Here is a 27,301-nt window from a genome sequence, read left to right as displayed (position 1 = left end):
AAGATGTACAGTCAAGTTCTTTTGAAGAAACACAAACAGGCAACATTGAGGACCATAGATGAAGTGGTCGGCCAAGGAAACTTAATCCAACAGATACAAGACACATCATGTTTACTTTCCTTCAACATTAGAAGATGTACATCAGTGCCATTACTGACACTGTCCACTGCCCTACTGTCACCATTCACTGCCCTACTGTCACTGTCCTACTGACACCGTCTACTGCCCTACTGTCACCATACTCTGCGCTACTGTCACTGTCCAATGCCCTACTGTCACCGTCCACTGCCCTACTGACACCGTCCACTGCCCTACTGACACCGTCCACTGCCCTACTGACACCGTCCACTGCCCTACTGACACCGTCCACTGCCCTACTGACACTGTCCACTGCCCTACTGTCACCGTCCACTGCCCTACTGTCACCATCCTCTGCTCTACTGACACAGGCCACTGCATTACTGTCAATATCCACTGCCCTACTTTCACCAGCCACTGCCCTACTGACACCTTCCACTATCCTACTGTCACCGTCCACTGCTCTGACACCATCCACTGCCCTACTGACACCTTCCACTGCTCTACTGACACTGTCCACTGCTCTACTGACACCATTCACTGCTCTAACGACACCATCTACTTCTCTACTGACACTGTCCTCTGCTCTACTGACACCGACCTCTGCTCTGACACCATCCAATGTTCTCCTGACACCATTCACTGCTCTACTGACATGTCCACTGTTCTGACACTATCCTCTGCTCTACTGCCACCATCCATTGCTCTACTGTCACTGTCCTCTGCCCTACTGACATCGTCCACTGCCCTACTGACACCATCTACTGCTCTACTGACACCGTCCACTGCTCTACTGACACTTTCCACTGCCCTACTAACACCGTCCACTGCCATACTGACACTGTCCACTGGCTTACTGACAGCGTCCACTGCTCCACTGACACCATCCACTGTCCTACTGGCACCGTCCACTGCTCTACTGACACCATCCACTGCTCTACTGACAGTAACCTCTGCCCTACTGACAGTAACCTCTGACCTACTGACACTGTCCACTGCTCTACTGACACCCTCATCTGCCCAACTGACACCATCCACTGCTCTACTGACACCATCCACTGCTCTACTGACAGTAACCTCTGCCCTACTGACAGTAACCTCTGACCAACTGACACTGTCCACTGCTCTACTGACACCCTCATCTGCCCAACTGACACTATCCACTGCTCTACTGACACCATCCACTGCCATACTGACACCGTCCATTGCTCTACTGACACTCTCCGCTGCACTATTGACAGTTCACACACTATCCACTGCTCTAATGACTGACACTCTCCACTTTTTAGGTAGGCTAAGTTTATATTTTTACAGTGACATTTGTTTTATTATATTTTTCTAAGTTTTTTCCTTACTAATTGTAACGGCTACCCATGTAGTGCGAGGGTCTCAGCCGTTGGAGACGTCCTTTTCCCTGGCAAGCTGCGATATGCAGGTACCGCCGGTATATCCCATCGAACGCCCTTTCAAGAAACGAGACGGGCTACGTTTGCAGAGTCAAGCAGACAGACCTTTAATGCCACATTTTTCCTCCTTATATCTGGTTACAAACTGTACAGAAACAAATGACACTCCCCCCCACCCAGGGGGCCTTCAATACACATACTTTGAAAGAATGACCTTCCCTTGAGCCAATCAGCCGCTAGACGTTTTGGCTCCTCAACTTAACTTGATCAGACAATAGAATTCAATTAACCTTTAAAACAATTATCACTCACACATAATCCCCCTCAGCAGACACCTCACAGGAGGCTGTTACCTACACAAGAGAGAGTTCATTAGCTATGCGAAGGGAACATTAGTATTCAGCAGTGAAAGAGACCCTTTGTCCAGTTAACCCTTTGAGCTCAGAATACAATGTGGTACATCCAATTGTGACAAGCCATGCAGTTCCTTGTAGTCCTCCCTGCATGAAGATTATCGATGTCCTGGCAGCATGCATATGTCCGTTACACTACCTTTTTGTGGAACACTCCGGCAGACCCGGATTGATCCTTTTCGGATCAACTTGGGGATGTCCGGTCTGCTGTTAGGGTAAAAGTTCCGTTTGCCTGGACAGTCCGTCGGCCTTCCCATTGGCTTACCAGGTCGGTAGCTGATGGTGACGGTGAATAATAGAATTCAGTTCTGGAACAGTCACTTGCTTTGCTCTCTCAATGGCTCCCAAAACCTGTTGCTGATGCTCTTGGGACAGATACGGCACCACCTGGATGCAAATCCCATTTAATCTTTTGACAATTTCCGCCTGTTTGTGTATTTCAATGTTCAAGCCACGGGACATCTCATAATACATGACATAGTGTCGTTGCATCTCTGATTTCTCACTGGCCAACTTGTCACATTCCCATTTTAGACTGTGATATTGTGCCGGATCTACAGTACATGTCGGGGAAGGTAGTCTTACCCGGTTCTCAGCAGCAAGTGGGTTGATTCCAGCAACGCGGGTGGTCACGGGACAAGCAGCAGCAGGTGTAGGTAAATAAGCCGAAGTCAGAGGGCCAATGTCGTTGCCCAGCACCACCTCGGCAGGTAGGTTGTCCATGATACCAACTGTGGTCTTTCCTGACCCGGCTCCCCAGTCTAAGTGCACCCGGGCGGTGGGTACGCGAAATACAGCACCCCCTGCGACCCGGACGGCAACTGTGCGAGTGGACACGTTCTCTGGCTTTACCAGATGTTTTTTAATCAGAGTGATAGTAGTCCCGGAATCTCTTAGGCCTTGTGCTACTTGTCCATTCACTCGTACCTCCTGACGGTGATGCTGACGGTTATCCGGAGAGGCCGCTTGTATTGGGTCTGCCTCATACCAAATTCCCAGACATTCCTCAGGGCCCCCCTCGGTCTCCATGCAGTGGGCCGCAGAGGGACGTGATGGAGTGACCTCTGTGTTGGGTGTTGTGCGTCTCCAGTTGTTATTTGTAGCTCTCAAAGGGCAATAACGAGCAATATGTCCCGTGTCGCTGCAGTGATGGCACGTCACCCTAGGCAAATCCCGGGGGTAGTTGCTAGGCCCCTGAGGACATGGTGGGACTGGAGCCCGAAACTCTGGGCGTGGGGTGACGGTTGGAGTACGCGGTTCTACCTTCTGAGCCAGCCGCATAGTACCCTGGCTTACTTTCCTTGTCTCCGCGTACTCATCTGCTAGCCGAGCCGCCTCGTTTAAGTTAGCGGGACGGCGATCTCGTACCCAGTCTTGTATGTCTGCGGCCAGGTCTTGGAAGAAATGTTCCATTAGGAACAGCTGCAATACTTCCTCCCCGGTGTTGGCCTTGCACCCTTGGACCCAAAGGGATGCCACCCTTTGTAACTGGTTGGCCCATTCCATGTGGGAGTCCACAGCCATCTTCTTGGACTCCCGGAAGCGCCGGCGGTAGGCTTCTGGAGTTACGGCGTATCGGGTTAGCAGCGCCTTTTTAACTTGCTGGTATTGTAAAATATCCTCTGGAGCGAGAGCCCGAAAGGCTTCATTGGCTTTGCCCGACAATTTCCCCGACAAAATAGTGACCCATTGGTCTGGTGGTACCTGGTGTAGTGAGCACTGCCTCTCAAAGTCCGCCAAATATCCATCTATTTCCTCCTAACTTTCTACAAAAGCTTTAAATGCAGTGAACGGTATTTTCTTTCCTGTAGCAGCAGGTGGGGGGTAGGAACTGCAGGTGTAATGGGCTGTCTCGCTCTTACCAGTTCCAGTTCTTGTCCCCTCTTCGTTTGTATCTCCTCCCTTGCTTCCCGGAACAGCTGGTTTATTAGTTCCACGGACGTTTCTGGATACAAGGATAATCTCCGCTGTACAATCCCAGTAATTACATCTTCTTTGCTGACCGGTGCAAGGGGCTCCGTTCCTTCCATAGATCCATCCATTTTGTCCAGCCTCAGCAGTTCAGCTATCAGCTCCCTCCGTGGTCTGTTGCTGGCTCTCCTACCACGACTCTCCAATAGATCTTTTAGTGTGGATCTTTTCAGCCTGGCGTACTGCGACTCCATTCAGCACTTGCTCTTTGGATAAAAGGACCATCCCACCGCTGCCAACCAATGTAACGGCTACCCATGTAGTGCGAGGGTCTCAGCCGTTGGAGATGTCCTTTTCCCTGGCAAGCTGCGATATGCAGGTACCGCCGGTATATCCCATCGAACGCCCTTTCAAGAAACGAGACGGGCTACGTTTGCAGAGTCAAGCAGACAGACCTTTAATGCCACATTTTTCCTCCTTATATCTGGTTACAAACTGTACAGAAACAAATGACACTCCCCCCCCCACCCAGGGGGCCTTCAATACACATACTTTGAAAGAATGACCTTCCCTTGAGCCAATCAGCCGCTAGACGTTTTGGCTCCTCAACTTAACTTGATCAGACAATAGAATTCAATTAACCTTTAAAACAATTATCACTCACACATAATCCCCCTCAGCAGACACCTCACAGGAGGCTGTTACCTACACAAGAGAGAGTTCATTAGCTATGCGAAGGGAACATTAGTATTCAGCAGTGAAAGAGACCCTTTGTCCAGTTAACCCTTTGAGCTCAGAATACAATGTGGTACATCCAATTGTGACAAGCCATGCAGTTCCTTGTAGTCCTCCCTGCATGAAGATTATCGATGTCCCGGCAGCATGCATATGTCCGTTACACTAATTAGTTAGTTTCTTTAAAAAAAAAAAGTGCAGTACCTGTTAATCTTTGATCTTTCCTGTTTTTCAGGTAGATCTTCACCTCTCAAACGTTGCCTACCCCTGCTTTACACTGTATTGCTTGGGAAAAGTGATTGCCGGTAACCCTGCATAGGTAATTCAGTAAACTCAGAGGGCCCAGGAAAAGCATGCAGTGGAAAGGGTTGGTGGTAGTAGGGGGCCCCTAGTCAACTTTTGCATCGGGCCCACAAGCTTCAAGCTACTCCTCTGGTTGGATTAGTTGACATTCAATACTATTCTGATTCAGAGAATCCGATGAATGAATGACTTGTATAGCGCTACACATGCAAACTGAATCGCCTCTAGACGCTTTTTTGCAGCCAGTGTCTTCCTGGCTGGTGTGGTCATTGTGATCTCGACATGCTTGGGACACACAATCGTACACACATATATACATAGGTCTGAATCTCTGAATCATGCAAATGTTGTCCAAATTTTGATTCATAACTAAATGAATCACACGTCTACCTGTGGCAGGAAAAGTTCTTCCACAGCCTCACCTTAGTAGCAGAGTCTGGCTGTTCCTCAACCAGTTTTAAGCCTTCTACACAGCTGTTCTGTTTCAGTTATTGACTGTGTTTCAACCTACAAATGAAACTGGTGATCATTAGCACCTGCTTGGTATAATTGTTTTTTCAGGCGGTACATCGCTAAAAATAGCGCCTAAATACCACCTGAAAATTCCTGCCCAGCCTTCTCAATGTGAAAGCCTGAGGCGATGCGCTGGCAGGAGAGAAAAAAATCTCCTGCAAGCAGCATCTTTGGAGCGGTGAGAGAAGTGGTGTGTATACCGCTCCTTTATCGCTGCTTCCCATTTAAAACAATGGGAAACCGCAGTAATACCGCCCTCTGCAGAGGCACATTGCGGGCGGCATTAACCCTTTATCGGCTGCTAGCGGGGGTTAATACCACACCGCTAGCGGCCGAATCCCACGGCAATTCCGACGGTATAGTGCCGCTATTTTTAGCGGCGCTATACCGCCACCGTGCCTCCCGCTCCAGTGTGAAAGGGGCCTAATTCTACAAAATTGGTGACTTTGTGCAAGTGTACAAAATGGTTTGAGAAGCATGTTATAGTTCAAACGCATCCCAGTAATGGACTTTTGATTTGATTTTCCAAGTTGAGAATTAAAGCAGTTGCAAAATGTTATTCTGTCTCTTGTGAATGGCAGGTCACATGTGTGATGAGCATACATTGCATGTAGCACTAGACATGTGCAGAACAAGCTAAAGTCGTTTAACCTGTTTAATTCATTTCAGAATTAATTTTGTTTATTCGTATTCAAATCGATTTGAATTTTTGAATTTGAACTCAAATTGATTTGAAAAGTTTTCAAATAAATTTTGAATGGTTTTCCAAATAGAATAAAATAGATTAGAAGATATAGGAATAGAATAGAAAAAAATTAAATAGAAAAAAATATTTTAGAAAATTAAAGATGAGAATATAATAGAGTAATACAGAAAAAATAGGATAGAAAATAAAACAACAGAATAGAATAGAATAGAATGAATATAACCATCTTCCTATTCTAATCTATTATTTTCTATTATATTCAAATTCAAATTGAATCTTTTTGAATTACGGTAAATAGTTATATTCTTTTTCTATTTGTTTATTCTATTCTTTTCTATTCTATTATTGTATTTTCCATTCTATTCTATTCTATTCTTTTCAATTCAAATTGATTCTATTTGAAAATCTAATTTCGGGAGATTGTTATATTCTTTCTAATCTATTTTTTTCTATACTATGCTGTTATTTTATTTTCTATTCTAATCAATTCCTTTCTATTCTATTAAAATTCTAATTGATTCTATTAGAATTTTGGGAAATGGTTATATTCTTTCTATTCTATTCTACTGTTTTTTAATTGTATTCCTTTTCTATTTGTTCTATTCTATTCTATTCTAGTCTATTATTTTATTTTCTATTCTATTGTATTTTATTCTTTTCAATTCAAATGTATTCTATTTGAAATTCAAAGATGCTTAAATTCTTTCTGTTCTGTTTTTTTTATACGATTCTGTTATTTTCTATTCTATTATAATCTATTCTTTTCTATTAAAATTCAAATTGATTCTATTTGAATTTTGGGAAATGGTTTTATTCTTTCTATTACATTTTTTATTTAAATACTTTTCTATTCTATTCTATTTTAGTCTATTCTTTCCTCTTTTTTCTATTGTATTATTTTCTATTCTGTTCTTTTCTTATGTATTCAAATTCAATTTTATTCTATTTGATATCAAAAATTTTAGAAGATGGTTATATTCTTTCTATGTTATTCTATGCTATTTGTTTCTATTATATTATAGTCTGTTATTTTATTTTCTATTTTGTTCTGTTTTACTCTATTATATTCTATTCTTTTATTTTCATTTATATTATTTTCTATTCTATTTTTTTCTCTATTCTATTTCTTTATTTTCTATTTTTTTTAATCTCTTTGGAAATTTGAAAACTATTCGATTTCAAAAATTATTCGAATTGGAAAAGTATTCTAAAACGATTTGAATTGTGTTATCTTGAATACATCCGGATTTCCCCAAAAAAAAAAAATTGTCAGAATTTCAATTCGGAACTAAACGAACCACACATGCCAAGAAAGCACTAAGGCCTGAACTGGCTACCTGGCAGTTGTGGTTACTGTGAGATTATTTGTGGACTGGTTTGGTATCACTGATGCACTGATGAGCCTCAATCAGTCTTGTTTACTGGAGCCCATAGACATTGGGCTAGATTCACAAAGACTTACGACGGCGTATCAGTAGATACGCCGTCTAAAAGTCCAAATGCCGCGCCGTTGTATCTATAAGCGTATTCTCAATCGGCGATACGCCTATCTGTTGCTAAGATACGACCGGCGTAAGTCTCCTACGCCGTCGTATATTAACTGCATATTTACGCTGGCCGCTAGGGGCGTGTATGTCAATTTACGCAGAGAATATGCAAATGATCAAGATACGCCTATTCACGAACGTACGCACGGCCGTCGCATGTAAGATACGCCGTTTACGTAAGGCGTTTTCAGGCGTAAAGATAAAGACCAAAAAGATGGCCAATGTTAAGTATGGACATCGGATCAGCGTTGAATATTCCACGTTTTACGTCGTTTGCGTAAGCCGTCCGTGAATGGGGCTGGGCGTAAGTTACGTTCACGTCGAAAGCATTGAGTATTTGCGACGTGATACTGAGCATGCGTGCGCATACGCCGTACGATCGGCGCTTCATTTACATGTATGGTAATGAATCGTGAATTCATTACCATACAACACGCCCCCTACCTGCCTATTTTGAATTAGGCGGGGTTACGCCGGGCCATTTGCGCTACGCCGACGTAACTTAGGAGGCAAGTGCTTTGTGAATACAGTACTTGCCTCACTATGTTACGTCGGCGTAGTGCAAATGGGATGCGCTACGCCGACCTAAAGATAGGCGGCTGTACCTGAATCTAGCTAATTGTTTACTAAAAGGTACACAATGATAGTGCACCAGCAGAGAGGTGCATATGTGTGAGCAATCTTGCTTCAAAAGTTGGCTTAATGCAAAAAAAAGTGTGCTTTACATGAGGACTACTTTGTTCTCAATTAAAGTGTATGTCAAAAGTTTTTTTAGACCCCATACACTAAGGTGACCAGATTTTTAAAATTAAATCCGGGGACATATTTTTTTTATTAGTAATGGCGGCAATCAGCGATTCTCTGCCAGTCGACGCCTGCCTCACAGCCTGTCAAGTCTTACTCTCCAGGCCCCAGCTACTACTGGGTGGGGAGCAGAGGAAGATTACTCTGGCAGGGAAGGCAAGGAGATAAGCAGGCAGGTGGCTGGCCAGGACTTGAGCCAAGGCAGAAGAACATGCAAGCGGAGCTGAATGGGCATGCACCGGAAACTAAAGAAATATTCCCTCCGCTCCGACCAGCTCATGATCATCAGAAAGGGGCACAGATAATGGAAAAAATACACCCTCTTAAGGTAGTAGTAAGGTAGTAGGAGCGGGGGGGGGTTTAATTCAGTGTCCTCAATCCGGGGACTGTCCCCGGAAACCGGAGATGTCTGGTCGCCCTACCATATACACTATTAGATTTTCTGCAGATTTTGGTCTTCAGATTTACCAAAACCATGTAGTACAAGGGACAAGAAAAGCTGCTCCGGGTGAGTGAGTCTCTGGTTAATCCCCACACACACTAGTCAGGTGCAAGCCCAGCTCGCATGCTGTGTAACGTGAAGAAATAATTCCGGACGGCTGCACTTCCAAAAATCCTTTTATTGAAGCTTCATATGACAAGTGGTTGACAGATGGAGCAGGGGACAAAGAGGTAGAGGTGTTTTGTGCAAATACCAGCGCTTAGTCATCACCTGGTAATGACTAAGCGTTGATATTTGCGCGAAACTCGTCTACCTCTTTGTCCCCTGCTCCATCTGTCAACCACTTGTCCATTTGAAGCGTCAGTAAAAGGATTTTTGGAAGTGCAGCCCTCCGGAATTATTTCTTCACATGTAGTACAAGGGCCTACCTGATTGCATACAAATTGAAACTCTTAAGGTTTGATCTCATATTATGTGGTTTTGGTAAATCTGAAGACAACAATCTGCAGAAAATCTAATAGTGTGTATGGGGGTCTAAGTCTATTTGAATTGGGTGAAAGGTTTAGAACCCCTGTCAGGTTTTTACTCCTATTCTGACTTCCTGTCCCGTTGACAATGTCTTATCAGACAGGAAGGGAGGGGAATTCTCCATAAGCAACACAGACATAAATAAAAATATTTTTATTTAGTAGAATGGGGGAAGGCTTGAACCTCTGTTGGATTTTTATCACGATATGTGACGTCTACAAGGCGGTTTCTTAACTCTGGGAGGACGTCCATGGACGTCCTCCCAGAATCGTGCTCCCGCGCGCCCCCTGGGGTGCACACACAGGAATGTCCGTGACCGCCGGGTCCTCCGGACCCGGCGCATCACGGATCACGGTAAATCGCCGCTGATAGCCAATGACGGAGCGATCACTTGTAAACAAACCGGCGTCATGTTATGACGCCGGTTCCTCCCTCCCCTCTCTGTACAGAACGGTACAGTGTGAGAGGGGAGAGAGCGGATGCAGCATGAGTGCTGTGGGCTGGATCTGTGACAAATGCAGTCACAGATCCAGCCATCCATCCCTGCTCAGCCATCCCTGCCCCATAACAATACTCTGCAACATAACCAAACTGTGCAATACTCTGCAATACCCCACAATACTCTGCAATACTCTGCAATACCCCACACTACTCTGCAATACCCCACAATACTCTGCAATACCCCACAATACTCTGCAATACCCCACAATACCCTGCAACGCCGCCTATGGGGATTTTTAAGTAGCGAAGTTTGGCGCCATTCCACGAGCGTGTGCAATTTTGAAGGGTGACATGTTGGGTATCTATTTACTCGGCGTAACTTCATCTTTCACATTATGCAAAACAACGAAGAAAAAATACGAAATTTGCTAAATTTTATAACAGAAACAAAGAAACATTCATTTTTTTTTACAGAATTTTCAGTCTTTTTTCTCTTATAGCGCAAAAAATAAAAAACCCAACAGTGATTAAATACCACCAAAAGAAAGCTCTATTTGTGTGAAAAAAAGGACGAAATTTCATTTGTGTACAATGTTGTATGACTAAGTAATTGTCATTCAAATTGTGAGAGCACCGAAAGCTGAAAATTGGTCTGGTTATTAAGTGGGTTTACGTGCCTGGTGGTCAAGTGGTTAACCCTTGATAGAAAGACATCATTAATGGCTTCTTGCATGTGTCGAGGGCATTTCCTATTCACACATATGCTGAGCTGACACTTTTTAATAGAGGAAATTTATGCTGTTTTTTTAAGCTAAAGATGGTCCATGGCAGGCAGTTTACAGTACTCACTTGGAACTAGATGAAAGACCCCCTAACTTGTAGAGCCTCTTTTCTGCAGTATCAGTTTCTGATATGGTTTGGTAAAGCAGCATACTTTGATGGTGAACTGATTTGTAAGTACAACTTAAATCTGGTTGTTTGTGATACATTGCCTATTATCAGGCAATTTATTTTTACACTATGAAAACGTCAACATAATTTTCAACGTTCAAAATTGTAATAATCTATGGTTTTCACCAGAACACAAATTACAGCTATCCATATATCCGTGTTTATTTTGTTGGAAACCAAGGATTTAATTCACAAGGGAGATTTACCTGCAATCAAGGTGATAGAATTTAATTAATACTTAAATCTCACCTACTATAAGTAAGAAATCATAGGTGAGATGTAACAAACAGATTTTGTCTAAAGTGCTATATATGGCAGAGTCTTGGGGCACACTGGATTAGCACCCAAGTTGATAATTGTTATTTTCAGTTATATATATATATATCTACAGTCAGGTCCTAGTGCAGTATGTAGTAGAGGGTAGTATAAAATTATGATGCCGTAAGTGTTGCAAATGAATACATGTTCAAATACTATAGAGAAGCCCTCCAAGACTATTTCCTTTCACTATCCATGTGGTATGATAAAGGTTGCCTAAAGACAAAAGGAAGTACAATAAAATGGAAAAGACATCTAATAAAATGTATTAATGGTCTCTAAAATTAAATGGTTTGCACTCTGTGCTGACCTCAAGGACATATTTCCTATGAGATAAATAACGCAACACCTAAGTAGAACAATTTGTGAGTAGATTAAGGAACCGTTAACACCCCTAGCAGGTTATTGTTTGTGGTCTGTGTCCTGTTGATTGGAAATCTCCCCAAATTGAGTAAAACTGTTGACTTAGTCACCAAAACATTCATCCCCATTTGAAGATTCCCCCCCCCACTTCTTGTTGTCATGACAACTCCAAAATGATGGATCTCCCCAGTATACATCTACTCTCGAATACATTTCAGCATAGTTTAAACTGTCCCTCAATGAAGGGATTATGTTACGTACCTGGTGGAAATTGAGCTGAAGAGAGGGCCCTGCCTCTTGCACCTCTAGTCCAACATCCCTGGTAGTGGTGTCAGGAGGTGTGAGGACACAGAGTGACATGAGGGCTGATGTAACAGACAGCGCTAACTGTTAGTCGTAGGATCTAGATGACTGTGGATCACCAGACAGAGACCAGTACATGGTGACACTTCATCAGCGGAGAGGAAAGCTGAAAACCATCAGCAAAGCCAGGACATAAGCCAAAAAGGTCATCAACAGCTGGACAACAAGGTACAGGGACATCTGGGGGAGGCAGAGTCAGTATACAAGCCATGGTCAAAACAGGTAGGCAGGAATCTAGAGACAGGTCAGAGGCAAGTCGGGCCGTGCATGGGAAGGCAATATACTGTGAGGGAAAATAATATTGCTGATTTTGTATGCATGCCAACTGACAAAGAAATGATCAGTCTATAACTTTAATGGTAGGTTTATGTTAACAGTGAGAGACAGAATAAAAAAAATCCAGAAAAACGCATTTAAAAAAAGTTTGGAATTTAATTGATTTGCATTTTAATGAGTGAAATAAGTATTTGACCCCTTCACAAAACATGACTTAGTACTTGGTGGCAAACCCTTTTTTGGCAATCACAGAGGTCAGATGTTTCTTGTAGTTGGCCACCAGGTTTGCACACATCTCAGGAGGGATTTTGTCCCACGCCTCTTTGCAGATCCTCCCCAAGTCATTAAGGTTTTGAGGTGGCGTTTGGTAACTCAAACCTTCAGCTCCCGCCACATATTTTCTCTGGAGACTGGATAGGCCACTCCAAGACACTAATGTTTTCCTTTTTTTTGAGCCACTCCTTTGTTGCCTTGGATGTGTGTTTTGGGTCACTGTTATGTTGGAATACCCATCCATGACCCATTTTCAATGCCCTGATCGAGGGAAGGAGGTTCTCACCCAAGATTTGACAGTACATGGCCCCGTCCCTCGTCCCTTTGATGCAGTGAAGTTAGCCTTTCCCCTTAGCAGAAAAAAAACTCAAAGAGTAATGTTTCCACCTCCATGTTTGACAGTGGGGATGGTGTTCTTAGGGTCATAGGCAGCATTCCTCCTCCTCCAAACACAGTGAGTTGAGTCGATACCAGAGAGCTTGATTTTGGTCTCATATAACCACAACACTTTCAACCAGTTCTCCTCTGATTCATTGAGATGTTCATTAGCAAACTTCAGACCGGCCTATACATGTGCTTATTTGAGCAGGGGGCCTTGATGATGTTACAGGATTTCAGTCCTTCATGGCATATTGTGTTACCAATTGTTTCTTGGTGACTATGGTCCCAGCTGCCTTGAGATCATTGACAAGATTCTCCTGTGTAGTTCTAAGCGAATTCCTCACCATTCTCATGATTATTGAAACTCCACAAGGTGAGATCTTGCATGAAGCCCCAGACCGAGGGAGTTTGACAGTTTTGTGTTTATTCCATTTGTGAATAATCGCAACTGTTGTCGCCCCCTCACCAAGCTGCTTGGCAATGGTCTTGTAGCCCACTCCAATCTTGTGTAGGTCTACAATCTTGTCCTTGGACAGCTCTTTGGTCTTGGCCATGGTGGAGAGATTGGAAACTGATTGCTTCTGTAAATAGGTGTCTTTTATACAGGCAACAAGCTGAGAATAGGAACACTCCCTTTAAGAGAGTGCTCTTACTCTCAGCTTGTTAACTGTATAGAAGACACTTGGGAGCCAAAAACCACTGATTGATAGGGGATCAAATTTTTATTTCACTCATTAAAATACAAATACATTTATAACTTGTTTTAAATGTGTTTTTCTGAATTTTTGATATTCAGTCTCTCACTGTTAAAATAAACCTACCATTAAAATTATAGACTGATAATTTATTTGTCAGTGGGCAAACGTACAAAATCAGCAGGAAAACAAAAACTTTTTCCCTCACTGTAGCAGTTCAGGGCACAGGTAAAGCACATACTAGCTGAAGACCACTCAGCAATCTGTACATGTCACAATCCAGCTTAAATAGGCAGATTGGCGCCGATGCAAGTGGCAGGTGTGCACATGTGCATGCGCACGCGCTACTTAGTGTGCACACTAAAAAGTTTACACATGCATGCTAATACACATCTTGCAGTGAGTCTTGTTCTTGTTCTAATATATACTTGGATTTTCTTATGCCTTGTACACACAACCGATTTTCACGACGAGAAAACTTCCATTTTGTATATTGGTCGTGAAAACCGGTAGTGTGTATGCTCCCTAGCAGTTTTCTCGACTAAAAAACTGCCCGCAAAAAAATTTAAACCAGCTCTCTTTTTTCTCGTCGTGTTTCCCGTCAGTCTTTTTTCTCGTTGCGAAAAACGATCATGTGTATGCTTTTCCGAGGGGAAAAAAACGCGTATGCACAGAATCAAGTATGAGACGGGAGCGCTCGTTCTGGTAAAACTAGCATTCAGAATGGAGATATCACATTCGTCACGCTGTAACAGACTGACAAGGGCAAAAACTGAAAAGCGCGAATCATCTCTCACCAAACTTTTACCAACACGAGGATCAGCAAAAGCAGCCCAAAGGGTGGCGCCATTTGAAAGAAACTTCCCCTTTATAGCCCCGTTGTACGTGTTGTACGTCACCGCGCTTTGGTCTGACTTTTTTTGCATGAACGTGTGTATGCAAGTCAGGCTGGAGAAGAATCACGTGGGGAAAAACTTTGGCTTTTTGAACGTCAGGAAAAATATTCAGACCAAATTTCAATGTCCCTTGTGCAGCCACTTGTTATTTTGAAAAGCCAATATAAAGGAAAAATAAAGGTAAAAAAAAGCTCTTTTGTGGTTTAGTCTATCATTTTATGTATATTAGATATTTGTGGAACATGTAACCAAGGTTGGGGCAGAGAGTTGTTGTTTGCCTATGCCTACATACTGTGTACTGCAAGGTATTCTTTTGTATCATGTCAGAAAGTTGGAAGGTATGCTTCTAGACATATATACTATATATAAAACAGCTGCATCTTCAATAGATATAAACTGATTGTGCCACTTACAAATTTTTGTTGCTTGGGAGGGCAACACTGAAACATCAGAATTTGGTAATTTAGTGCCTTTAAGCTTGGGTAAATTGGACGTAAAGGCAGAAAATGTTAAGGTGTTCATTTGTGTCAAGAAACTGTCTTCCAGTTGTTGAGACCTAAGTTTGATAGATGTATGTGAGATCAAAGGTACATTTTCTGCAATCATTCCTAAGACAGTGAAGTGAGGCTGGAGGCCTATCACATAACAATTTTGGGCAAAAGGGTACTGTGCTCCAGTTGGAAGTTATTATTGGTGTCTTCAAGGACCGTTGAACTATTTTCCTTTATAGTCCAGGAACTCTGAACATAACTCTAAAGCCAATTAAAGTCTATCGGAGGCCAATCTTTTTTTTTTTAAGGCTAATTTGCAAGCTTTTGTTAAATAGGACATGGGTGGGCGAACACTGCCAGAGGGGACATATAGCAATGCAAAAAAAATGTAAATACTGTGGGGAGAAGAGTTTTTAATGTGGCTAAAGGGCAACAATAGAAATACACAAATGCTTTAACCACTTAAGGACCGCCTAATGCCGATATACGGCGGCAGAATGGCACGGCTGGGCACAGGCACGTACAGGTACGTCACCTTTAAGAGCCCAGCCGTGACCGCGCCCTCGGGACCCGCGGACCCGACTGCCGCCGGTGTCCCGCGATCGGTCACAGGAGCTGAGGAACGAGGAGAGGTGTGTGTAAACACACCTTCCCCGTTCTTCACTGTGGCAATGTCAGTGATTGTCTGTTCCCTGATATAGGGAACGACGATCACTGACATCACATGTCCAGCCCCACCCGCCTACAGTTAGAAACACACATGAGGTCACACTTAACCCCGTCAGCGCCACCTAGTGGTTAATTCATAAACTGCAATTGTCATTTTCACAGTAATCAGTGCATTTTTATTGCACTTTTCGCTGTGAAAATGACAATGGTCCCAAAAATGTGTCAAAATTGTCCGATGTGTCCGCCATAATGTTGCAGTCATGAAAAAAATTGCTGATCGCCGCCATTAGTAGTAAAAAAAAAATATTAATAAAAATGCCATAAAACTATCCCCTATTTTGTAAACGCTATAAATGTTGCGCAAACCAATCGATAAACGCTTATTGCGATTTTTTTTACGAAAAATATGTAGAAGAATACGTATCGGCCTAAACTGAGGAATTTTTTTTTTTTTATATATATATATATTTTTGGGGGATATTTATTATAGCAAAAAGTAAAAAATATTGCATTTTTTTCAAAATTGTCGCTCTATTTTTATTTATAGCGCAAAAACTAAAAACTGCAGAGGTGATTAAATACCACCAAAAGAAAGCTCTATTTGTGGGAAAAAAAGGACGCCAATTTTGTTTGGGAGCCACGTCGCACGACCGCGCAATTGTCAGTTAAAGCGACGCAGTGCCGAATCGCAAAAAGTGCTCTGGTCTTTGACCAGCAATATGGACCGGGGGTTAAGTGGTTAAAGCATGTTATACGGCACAGTGCTTGAGCTGTGTAATTTGGCCCCCTGTAACACCTGAAGTATCTGGCTGATCTTGCCATTTTCTACCCTCCCCTTTGTAAACTGACCACAGTATATCATGGCCACTGAGCCCTGACACTGTGGTCAGTTTACGTGCCTCCGTCATCCACAGCTATCCTGTCCTTCTCTGTCCTCTCTTCCCCTCCCTTCCTGCATGTCAGCTAGTGATAGTAAATTGATGTCAAATGTATAGTTTCTACCTCAATGATGGGTTGCACTATAAATGGGGGGATGATAGGTGCTGATGAAGTAGAGGGAAGCTATAAAGGATTTAAAAGTGCCTTGGGACACTAGTATGAACCCTAATCCTTTGTGACTGGTGTGACACCCCACTGTTTGTGCTTTTTGTAAGGACCTTTTCATACTCTTAACCACATGCCGACCACCACATGCAGATATACGTCGGCAGAATGGCACGGGCAGGCACAAATGCTTATGTAAACAAAAATTTCCCCAGTCATCCTAGTGACAGGACAGTGTACACAGCTTCCTGTAATCGGAAGCTGTGATCACTGTCTTGACACACATAGCCCATCCCCAAACAGTTAGAACATCCCTAGGCACACTTATCCCCTTCAGCACCACCTAGTGGTTAACCCCTTCACTTCCAGTGTCATTTTCACAGTAATCAGTGCATTTTTATAGCACTGATCGCTGTAAAAATGACAATGGTCCCAAAAATGTGTCAAAAGTGTCTGATGTGTCCGCCATAATGTCGCAGTCACAATAAAAATTGCTGATCGCCACCATTACTAGTAAAAAAAAATTAATAAAAATGCCATAAAACTATCCCCTATTTTGTAGACGCTAGAACTTTTGCGCAAACCGATCAATAAATGATTATTGCAATTTTTTTATCAAAACTATGTAGAAGAATACGTATCGGCCTAAACTGAGGAAAACATTTTTTATATATATTTTTTGGGGATATTTATTATAGCAAAAAGTGAAAAATATATATATTTTTTTAAATTGGCACTCTATTTTTGTTTATAGCGCAAAAAGTAAAAACTGCAGAGGTGATCAAATACCACCAAAAGAAAGCTCTATTTGTGGGAACAAAAAGTCGTAATTTTTTTTTGGGAGCCACGTCGCACGACTGCGCAATTGTCAGTTAAAGCGACGCAGTGCAGAACTGCAAAAAGTGGCCTGGTCTTTGACCAGCAAAATGGTCCGGGGCTTAAGTGGTTAATTAGAGGTCATTGCTGAACCCCTGCTCTTCATGGGTTCATATTCTGAATCTGAAGGTGATAGCTCCCCAACACTACTTTCATCTATCCTGCTCAGAATTTGAAAGACCACCTCACACGTGACCCTTTTTTTGGGCTTGGTTTTAAGGACACTGGCTCTGGCTGATGATCAGGTTAAGCTGACTCTGGTGACGCTGTACTGATGTGACATAAGCCCCTAACACAGCAAGCAAATTAGAAAGAAAGCAAAATGCTTTCATATAAGAGTACTTTTAACATTTAGAAATAAATTACAGTAATTTTTTGCTACTTTAATCCTTCCTGTTATTCAGTGTGAACTTTATTTAAAGAGAAACGCTAATGAAAAAAATAAATGTTTCATGGAAAAAGGTATTTTTTCATTCATTTAAAATAACAGTTGTTTGCTTGAAAAAAATTTTTTTATGTGTCACTAAAAAACATAAAAGCCCAGTTGTACCTTGTATTTAAATCAGCAAAATATATTCAAGATCCACCAGAACAAAGGACATTCAAAGCCTTACAATTGGTTTCCTCAGAAAGTAAAATAACCCTTAGAAGAAAATTCTATCCCCTGCCGATAAGAGCTATTCCTCTATGTGTAGAAGCAGCGGTCTCTCTGCAGAAGTCCCACATGCCCTTTACTTAGAACCAGAGCGTTCCAATCAGCTGTGCCTGAAGTCAGTGTGTTGCATGCAGAACACTGAATTCTAGCTAGCTTCATTAAGGAATTTTCGGGAAAATATTACAAAATATTACAGGTAACAAGACTGTGCTGCTCAATGGGAATAGATTTGTTATATATAATACTGTTTCTCTTAAAGGGGAGGTTCACCCTAAAAACGACTTTCCCTTATTACACTGGCCCCCCACATTACAATACGATTATGCCTATTATTTTTTTTTGATGCTGTACATACCTTCGTACAGCTATCCGGGTTGCGAGTCCCGCGGGAGTGGACGTTCCTAACATGGTGGTGATTGACGTTTTGACAAAAAATTAGCTCCCCCGTCGCGTAAGCCGCGTCACGATTGGCGAAAGGAGCCGAACGGCGAGTCGGCGCTATACTGCACCTGCGCATCGCCGTTCGGCTCCTTTCGCCAATCGTGACGCGGCTTACGCGACGGGGGAGCTCGTTTTTTGTCAAAACATCAATCACCACCATGTTAGGAACGCCCACTCCCGCGGGACTCGCAACCTGGAAGCCACGGGTGAATAGCTGTACGAAGGTATGTACAGCATCAAAAAAAAATAATAGGCATAATCGTATTGTAATGTGGGGGGCCAGTGTAATAAGGGAAAGTAGTTTTTAGGGTGAACCTCCCCTTTAACCATTTTCTATGTACCTTATGTTTTGTTTACATGCTGCCATCTAGTGACCTTTTGTGGTAATGCACAGTTTCTGTATTTTCTTTGTCTGATCTATTACACACTTCCTTTCTGTGTAATGCTTCACCCCTTCTTCCTGACTTTCTTCCTTCTCTGTCATGGCTGAAGCTTCAGGCCACATGTAACAAGGGCACATGTATTCTGCATTGTAATCTACAGACAGTATCATCTTTTGACCGCACAATACTACAACCTGTTTATCTGCTGTAACCTGTCATCTAATGTATTCTGATGTTTGGATTAAAGCAACTTCTGTGAATAGAATCGGTATTGGTGAGTTCAAGCTACCTGATAAGGATTGTCCTCAGTGATTATATCTGCTTATACAGGCCAGGTCTCACAAGGGATAAATCGCTTCACAACAATCGGAGTCAGAATAATGTCACATAAAATGTAAAGTGACATAAAAGTGCATTACTTCTTGACTAATTATAATCAGCACTAAAATCCATTTGCAGAAAGGCTGGTCTTGTGGTACACATTGGGGGGATATTTACTAAAACTGGAGCACTCAGAATCTGGTGCAGCTGTACATGGTAGCCAATCAGCTTCTACTTTCAGCTTGTTCAATTGAGCTTTAACAATAAAATGTGTAAGCTGGTGTATATGCAGTGCTGCAGCTAGTTTTGCATGCTCCAGTTCCAGACTCTGGTGACGCTGTACTGATGTGACAGTAATCAGAAACAGGGCTGCTGGTGTGCACTAGTCTGACACTGGTACAGATGTTGCTGGCTGCACTGGTGACTAGGGTGACCACATTTCCAAACTACCATTCAAGGACACCCTCCTTCCCAAAAATCAGCTTGTGCTGTAACGAATCACAGCACAGTGATTGGACACAAAAGGCTGGATTTATGATTTCTCCAATCACAAGCAGGGCGCAGGGATTGTGCTCCTCCAGACATTCCCAGCCAGGACAAGTACTGTCAGTGAGTAAAGTGGTGGTGTGGTGGCCTTTTTTGGGGGCATTAGATCAGCCCGGGGGGGGGGGGTGACTGTGTCAGTTTAATTCCAGGACACTGTATTGTCCTGGAATAAAGGTACCCGGGACAGACCTGCAAAATGCGGGACTGTCCCGGACAATCCGGGACACGTGGTCACCCTACTGGTGACACTGGTAGAGTTGTTGCTGGCTGCACTAGTGACACTGGGACAGTTGTTGCTGGCTGCACTGGGGTGACTGGTATAGGTGTGTCTGGCTGCACTGGTGACAGAGAGCTCTCTCAAACTCAATGGATCCAAAACAGAACTTCTCTTTCTCCACGCAAATCGGAAGGCAAATTCTAGGATGACTTGGATTCCTCCCACCATCTTTGGACAAACCATCATCCCAAGCACTAAAGTAAAAAGCCTCTTGCCGCGTACACACGATCGGTTCGTCTGATGAAAATGGTCTCCGATCGTGTGTGGGCCCCATCAGTTTTTTATCCATCGGTGAAAAAACTAGGAACTTGTTTTAAAATTATCTGATGGTTAAAAAAAACGATAGAAAAAAACGATCGTCTGTGGGCACGTCCATCGGTTAAAAATCCATGCATGCTCAGAATCAAGTCGACGCATGCTCGGGAAGCATTGAACTTCATTTTTCTCAGCACGTCGTTGTGTTTTACGTCACGTTCTGACACGATCGTTTTTTTAACCGATGGTGTGTAGGCAAGACTGATGAAAGTCAGCTTCATCGGATATCTGATGAAAAAATCCATCAGACCGTTTTTTATCAGATGAACCGATCGTGTGTACAGGGCATAGGAGTTATCTTTGACTCAGACATGTCCATGGACACACAAATAGTATCGGTGGTCAGCAGATTTCACTATCTTCTCCGCCTGATGCGTAGACTCATCCCCTTCATCCCGAAAGAAGACACAGCAGTAGTAGTTGGAACATTAATCAATTCCAGACTCGATTACGCAAATTCCCTCTACCTAGGACTACCGAAATACCAGATTGCTCGTCTACAAGTCGTCCAGAACACGGCAGCCAGACTGGTAGCGGGTAAAAAAACTGTGGGAACCAATCTCCCCGGTCATGAGGACCCTCCACTGGCTAGCCGTAAAGGATCGTGTGACATTCAAGACCCTCTGCCTCACCCACAAATGCACGCAAGGAAACGCGCCGCAATACTTATGTGAGAAAATAAAACACTACACCCCAAATCGGGCCCTCTGATCAACTAATCAGAACCTCCTCCACATCCCCAAATCTCGCTACAAAACGAAAGGCGAACTAAGATTCGCTATCCAAGGACCTCGGTTATGGAGGAAAATCACCGGGCCTTCAGAAAAAAACGTAAGACCCATCTATTCTGAAGCATGGCTGGACGACCACATTGGTTACAGCGCCTTGAGGCGATTTAGTTCGCATTTGTACCGCTATACTGTATAAGTGACTCACTCACTCACTCACACTAGTACAGGTGTTTCTGGCTGCACTGGTGACACAGGTAGAGTTGTTGTTGGCTGCACTAGTGTCACTGGTACAGGTGTGTCTGGCTGCACTGGGGACACAAGTACAGGTGTTTCTGGCTGCACTGGTGACACTGGAACAGTGTGACCCTTCACACTGGTGTGGCTAGCAATCAGGACATTGTAGATGGCTGCACTGGTGTGTAACACTGGTGATTTACAGTAAATTTACAGTAACTCACAGTAAACTGACAGTAACTCACAAATCGGCTCCTCTCTGTGTGACACACAATCTATGTTTACCTTTGTAGTCGCTGTGATTGGTCCAAAGGACACAGCGATCACAGGTCGAACTGTTGTGTGCCCTTGCAGTAGAACACGAAAGTGAGGCACGGAGCCCAACTGCAAGTCAGCGTAGGGCCGGCCATGACAGGGTTAACAGAACCCTGGTAGCTGGGGGGGAGGAGGAGCAGGAGCGGTGGGAGGGGAGATTATATCTATCTCCCACCATCCTTTTTCCCGGGCAGACAGGGGTGGGGGAGCAAAGTTGCAAGGTCTGTACAGCCTGCAACAGCATATTTTTTGCCAGCGATCGTTGGGACACAGGTAGGGGCGGCGAGATGGCAGGGATTGAGGCCCTGTTTACACAGCTCAGGGCAGAAGCAGCGGTGCGGGGGGAGGAATGGCTGCAGCGTCAGCTGGGGGCACTTCTCCCTCAGAGCGGGGCGGCTAATGGCGCGGCGGCGTCGGGGCCTAGTCACACGGGCCAGGACACTGTTCAGAGCGGTGGGGAAGCAGCGCCATCGGGGCCCAGTCACACGGGTCGGGGGACCGCGCGGTCGCGCTCGTCGCGCCCCCCCCGCAGGTATTCACCCAGCACATCCCCTTGCCAGGAACGGTCGGAAGGCGGCAGGAACAGGGCCCCATCGGGCCCCCCCGCAAAACGTGCGGCGGCGGCGGCTACAGGGGTCATTGAGGGCCCGGCAGGGGGGACCAGAAGCACCCTAGGACAGAGGGGGGGACGGCCAGGGGGCTCAGGTGCGGCGGCCGTGCCCGCCCGACGTGTGGAGCAGGTGGAGACGGGCCCGGTGAGCAGGCCTCGGTGAGAGGGATCCCAGATTACGGTGGCTAGCCCCTCAATTGCTACGGCTAGCCACTTGCAGGAGGCCCAGACGGCGAGGGGGAGAAGGCAAGAGGAAGACCGCAGCAGAGTTACGCCTGGCAGGAAAGTGCCGGCAAAATCCGCTAACGGGTCCAGGGCCCGCAGGGAGAGCGAATCCGGCCCTGGGCCTTCGGCCGCCGGGACCGAGCTGCCCGGGGGGTCATCATCGGGGGAAGAGGGGTTGTGCGAGGACCAGTCGGATGGGGAGCTGTCCGGTTCGGAGGAGGAGGTCGTGCCCAGGACGGTGCCTACAGCGAGGGATTCCAGACGATCGGCTGATGGGATTGCTTCCACGCAGCCCGGTAAGTCCTTTTCCACATTTGTTTCAAATTCACGGTGTGATGATGTGATTGTTGGGGGCCGGGTGGGGGTGGCCCGGGATAGGTTGGTGGTGCCTGCGGTGTCTGGGGGCAGTGCGACATCTTCCCAGGTTACGGACGCACAGGTGGGGAATCCTGGGGTGGATGCGGGGTTGCAAAGATTTTTGTCGGGGCTAGAGGCGTTGGTTAGCCAGCTAAAAGGGGGGGACAGACCCCCCGCGGGCCCGACCGCGGCTTGGGGGCCGGGAGGGGGGGCTGCGGCGGCTGCGGCAGCTGCCCCAACGGCGGTAGTGGCGACTGAGAAGGAGGCGAACGGGGGTGGCTTGGGGTCAGGACCGGCGGCGCAGCCGGCAGGGACTGCCGAGCCGGCAGGGGCCACAGGCAAGAAGCGGGATTTGGTGCGGTTAGCGGATGAAGCAAAGGGGCAAGTGTACACTTGTTATGATGCGCCGCTGGGGGCACATTTGAAACAAGAGGTTCGAGAAAAAATCTGGAAGAGCGAATATGTGGAGATATTCGCTTTGTTACCGTTGGAGAAATTCAACTTGGACAGGGTGAAGCCAGAGGACTCCAAAAAGGAGGACGAGGAAAAGCGGAGGTATCGGCTCATACCTCGCACGTTTGCGAATTGGTCGCAGGCTTATTCTATTTTGGCCAGCGTGATTGGCGAGAAGAACCCCGAACACTGTTCGGCGCTCTTCAGCTACCAGGAGGCGATTAGCGAGGCCTATCGTTGTTATGGGGGAACGGGTTGGCTTCGTTATGACGAGCAATTTAGGCAACGCCGGGCGATTAGGCCGGACATTCGGTGGGACGCGAAGGACATTAGCCTTTGGATGCGGCTTATGACGGCTCCGAGGACGTCGGCTCCGTTTTTTCAGGGGGGGGCCGGCGGGGCCTCTTCCCTGGGACAGTCGGCCGGAAAGAAAAAGGGGGTTTGTTGGCAGTTTAACGAGGGAAACTGCAAATTCGGTGGGTCGTGCCGGTACAAGCATGAATGCTCCGGGTGTGGGGGTAATCACCCCTCTTCCCGCTGCTTCAAGCAGGGCAAGGGCCGTTCCGGAGATCCTTCAGGCAAGAGGGAGCACGCCGGTGATGGTGAAAAGGATGCTACCGTTTCTCGGTAGGTATCCGGACAGGGCGGCTGCCCAGCTCCTGGAGGAGGGTTTTACAGTTGGTTTTCGTATCCCTGCTAATTTGACCGTGATTCCGCCAATGTCCAAAAATTTACGTTCAGCTATGCAACACTCGGAAGTGGTTTCCGAGAAGCTGCGTAAGGAGGTCGGGCTGGGCCGAATGGGTGGCCCGTTTGAGTCCCCTCCGTTAGCAGGCCTGGTGGTTTCCCCGTTGGGGGTGGTACCGAAGAAAGAACCAAACAAGTTCAGGCTCATACACCACCTCTCCTTCCCAAAAGGGGGGTCGGTGAACGATGCGATTAATGCGGAGGATTGTTCAGTGTGCTACACTTCGTTCGACGCGGCGGTGAGTTGGGTTAGGCGGTACGGCCGGGGGGCATTGATGGCCAAGTCGGACATCGAGGCGGCTTTCCGGCTGTTGCCGGTGCACCCGGACAGCTTTCGGTTGTTGGGGTGTCACTGGGAGGGCGAATTCTATGTGGACAAGTGCCTGCCCATGGGTTGCTCAGTGTCCTGCGCATTATTCGAACAGTTCAGTTCTTTCTTGGAATGGGTGGTACGAGACGTGGCGGGGGTGGATTCGGTTATCCATTATCTGGATGACTTTCTCTGCATTGGACCGGCGGGGTCAAAGGTTTGTGCGGTTTTGTTGGCCACGCTGGAGCACATAGCGGAGCGTTTTGGGGTGCCACTGGCGCCCGACAAAACGGAGGGGCCTAGGTCGGTCATTCAGTTCTTGGGCATAGTCATCGATTCCGAGGCTATGGAATGCAGGCTGCCGGCGGACAAGTTGGAGGGCCTCAAGGCGGAGGTCAGGGGGATGATTGGCATGCGTAAAGTACAACTGAGAGCGCTGCAGTCGCTCTTGGGGAAGCTCAACTTTGCCTGCAGGATCCTCCCGATGGGGAGAATTTTTTGTCGGCGTCTGTCGGCCAGCACGGCAGGGGTTAGTTTGCCTAACCACTATGTAAGGCTGGTGAAGGAGCACAGGGAGGACCTGTGGGTCTGGCACTCTTTTTTAGAGGCCTTTAACGGTAGGGCCTTGTGGATGTCTGGCCCGGTCAGCAATTTTGACCTAGAGCTGTACACAGACGCGGCCGGGGGATCAGGCTTTGGGGCCTTTTTTCAAGGACAGTGGAGTGCGGGCCCCTGGCCTCAGTCCTGGCTGGCTGCGGGTTTTACGAAAAATTTGGTGCTGCTGGAGCTGTTTCCAGTGGTGCTGGCGGTTGAGTTGTGGGGCACGTCTTTCCGGGATCGGAAGGTGCGCTTCCATGGGGATAACCTGGGGGTCGTGCAGGTGATAAATCGCGTGACCGCGTCCTCTCCCCCAGTGATTCGGCTCCTGAGACACTTGGTACTGCGGTGTCTGCAGCTGAATGTGTTTGTTTATGCGGTGCATTTACCGGGGGTTGAAAATGTCGTGGCTGATGCTTTGTCTCGGTTCCAGTGGGACAGGTTCCGGGAGTTGGTGCCGGAAGCAGAGGAGCGAGGGGTCCCCTGTCCGGAGTGGCTGTGGCAGATTCCATTGGAATCATCTCCACCTGGATTAAAAAATCGGTGAGTGCGGGTACTTGGGCGGCCTATGAAAAAGTATGGGTAGAATGGAGTAGCTTGGTAATGGAATCTGAGGTGCACCTCTCGGGACCGGAGGTGAGGACGTTGGTGTGGTACTTTTTGTCCAGAAATATCGAGGCAGGAGTGTCTCAGTCGGTATTGGATAAGAAGTTGGCCGGTTTGGCGTTTTTATTCAAGTGGCAGGGGTTGCCAGATTTTACAAAGGATTTCTGGGTGCGCCAGGCTCTGAAAGGGTACAGGAAGCAAGGGCGGCGGCTGGACACGCGCCGCCCTGTGTCTTTCGACATTTTAAAAGGATTGATGGATAGGATGGGCACAGTGGGTTCGTCCGTTTTTGAAGTTACATTGTTTCGCGCGGCATTCGCGCTGGCATTTTTCGGGGCTTTTAGGATAGGCGAGCTGGTGAGCCCGTCGAAAATCGTCCAAGGGGGCATGGGGGCATCGGACGTTAGTTGGGCCCCGGAGGGGGTCACGTTGTGGCTCAGAAGGTCCAAAACGGACCAGAGTGGCAAGGGCAGAGCGGTCCAGGTGTTCCCGATCGAAGGATCGGAACTTTGCCCAGTGGGGCTGGTCCGGAAATATCTGGACATCCGCCCGGCGGTTGGGGGCACCTTTTTGGTACACGAAAATGGGGCCCCGCTGTCGAGATATCAGTTTGTGGCGGTGTTTAGGAAGTGTCTGGGGGAATTGGGCCTGGTTGCAAGGGAGTTCTCGGCTCATTCATTTAGGATTGGGGCTGCTACGGAGGCGGCAAGGAATGGACTAGGGGAGGACGCAATAAAGAGGATAGGAAGGTGGGAATCGAGGAGGTTTCGTTCATATATGTTAGGCCGCAGCTGGTGGCAAATTTGCGTTGAGGGATTGGGAGATGTTGTTGGGATAAGGGGAAATGAGTTAGATGACTGTTTTGAAACGTGGGTGTCGCTGTATTGGGGGATGTGTTAGTTATTGTTGTTGCTTACTGTCTTTCAGGTACTGGACCTTTGTTGGTCTGGATTTTGGGCCACTCTTACGTGGTTCGGGGGGAAAAACGGGCGGAGGCGCGCCCGACCGGTCGGCAACTGGGGATTTCGAGACAGGAGGCGAGGGTACGGTGGTTGGGGGTCCCCGGGATGTTATGGAGCAGAGTTGTGCCGGAGGTACACAAATGGGCACGTTTGGACAGACCTCCGGATGTGCTAGTGATTCATGCTGGGGGCAATGATCTTGGGGTGAGATCTATGCTGGAGATAGCGCGGGATATTAAATTCGATTTTCAGCGGCTCCGGTTGTCTTTCCCGGAGACGGTAGTGGTGTGGTCGGACATGGTGGCTAGGACATCGTGGAGGATGGCGAGGTCGGTAGACGCGGTGAATCGTGCTCGCAGGAAGCTCAACAGGAATGTGGGGCGTTTTGTGCTAAGGAACGGGGGGCTGGTGGTTCGGCACCCGGAATTGGAGGTTGACCCTTGGCGTTACCTCAGGAGTGATGGTGTTCACCTCACGGACGTGGGGATTGACATGTGGGCTTTGCGCCTAGAGGAGGGGGTACAACAAGCAATGAGGGTGTGGAGGTGCGCCCGAAGGTAAGGTGTTACCTTCGGGTGCTGGTGGCGGGTGTTTTTCGGACTTTGCAGGAGAAGATATTACCCCAAAGATGGACACCAGTACCCAGTGGTGGATGGTTTCTGAAGGGGTTTCTAGTTCCCAGTCTACTAATGTAGCTGGAAGGTTGGTGAATTGGGGGCACTGCGGTCAACGGTCGTCTTTGAGCCAGTTTCGGCTTGAGGCCTATGACCAGAGGTTAGGACACCGCAGTGCC

At 46.3% G+C, this 27,301-nt stretch overlaps 1 protein-coding gene across 1 annotated transcript; it reads left to right on the top strand.

Moving 5' to 3' along the window:
* Positions 1-3: 3 nt before the first annotated feature.
* On the top strand, positions 4-27,158 carry LOC120930424. Its single transcript, XM_040341610.1, has 4 exons — positions 4-136; positions 4,779-4,848; positions 22,441-22,772; positions 26,474-27,158. The coding sequence occupies exons 1-4, from the start codon at positions 4-6 to the stop codon at positions 27,067-27,069; spliced, it is 1,131 nt and encodes a 376-aa protein (XP_040197544.1). The 3' UTR covers positions 27,070-27,158.
* The last annotated feature ends 143 nt before the right edge of the window (positions 27,159-27,301 follow it).

Source organism: Rana temporaria, chromosome 3, assembly GCF_905171775.1.
Source record: "Rana temporaria chromosome 3, aRanTem1.1, whole genome shotgun sequence".
Lineage (NCBI taxonomy): Eukaryota > Metazoa > Chordata > Amphibia > Anura > Ranidae > Rana > Rana temporaria.
Note: the sequence above shows the minus strand (reverse complement) of the source record. Positions and strands in the feature narration are given on the sequence as shown.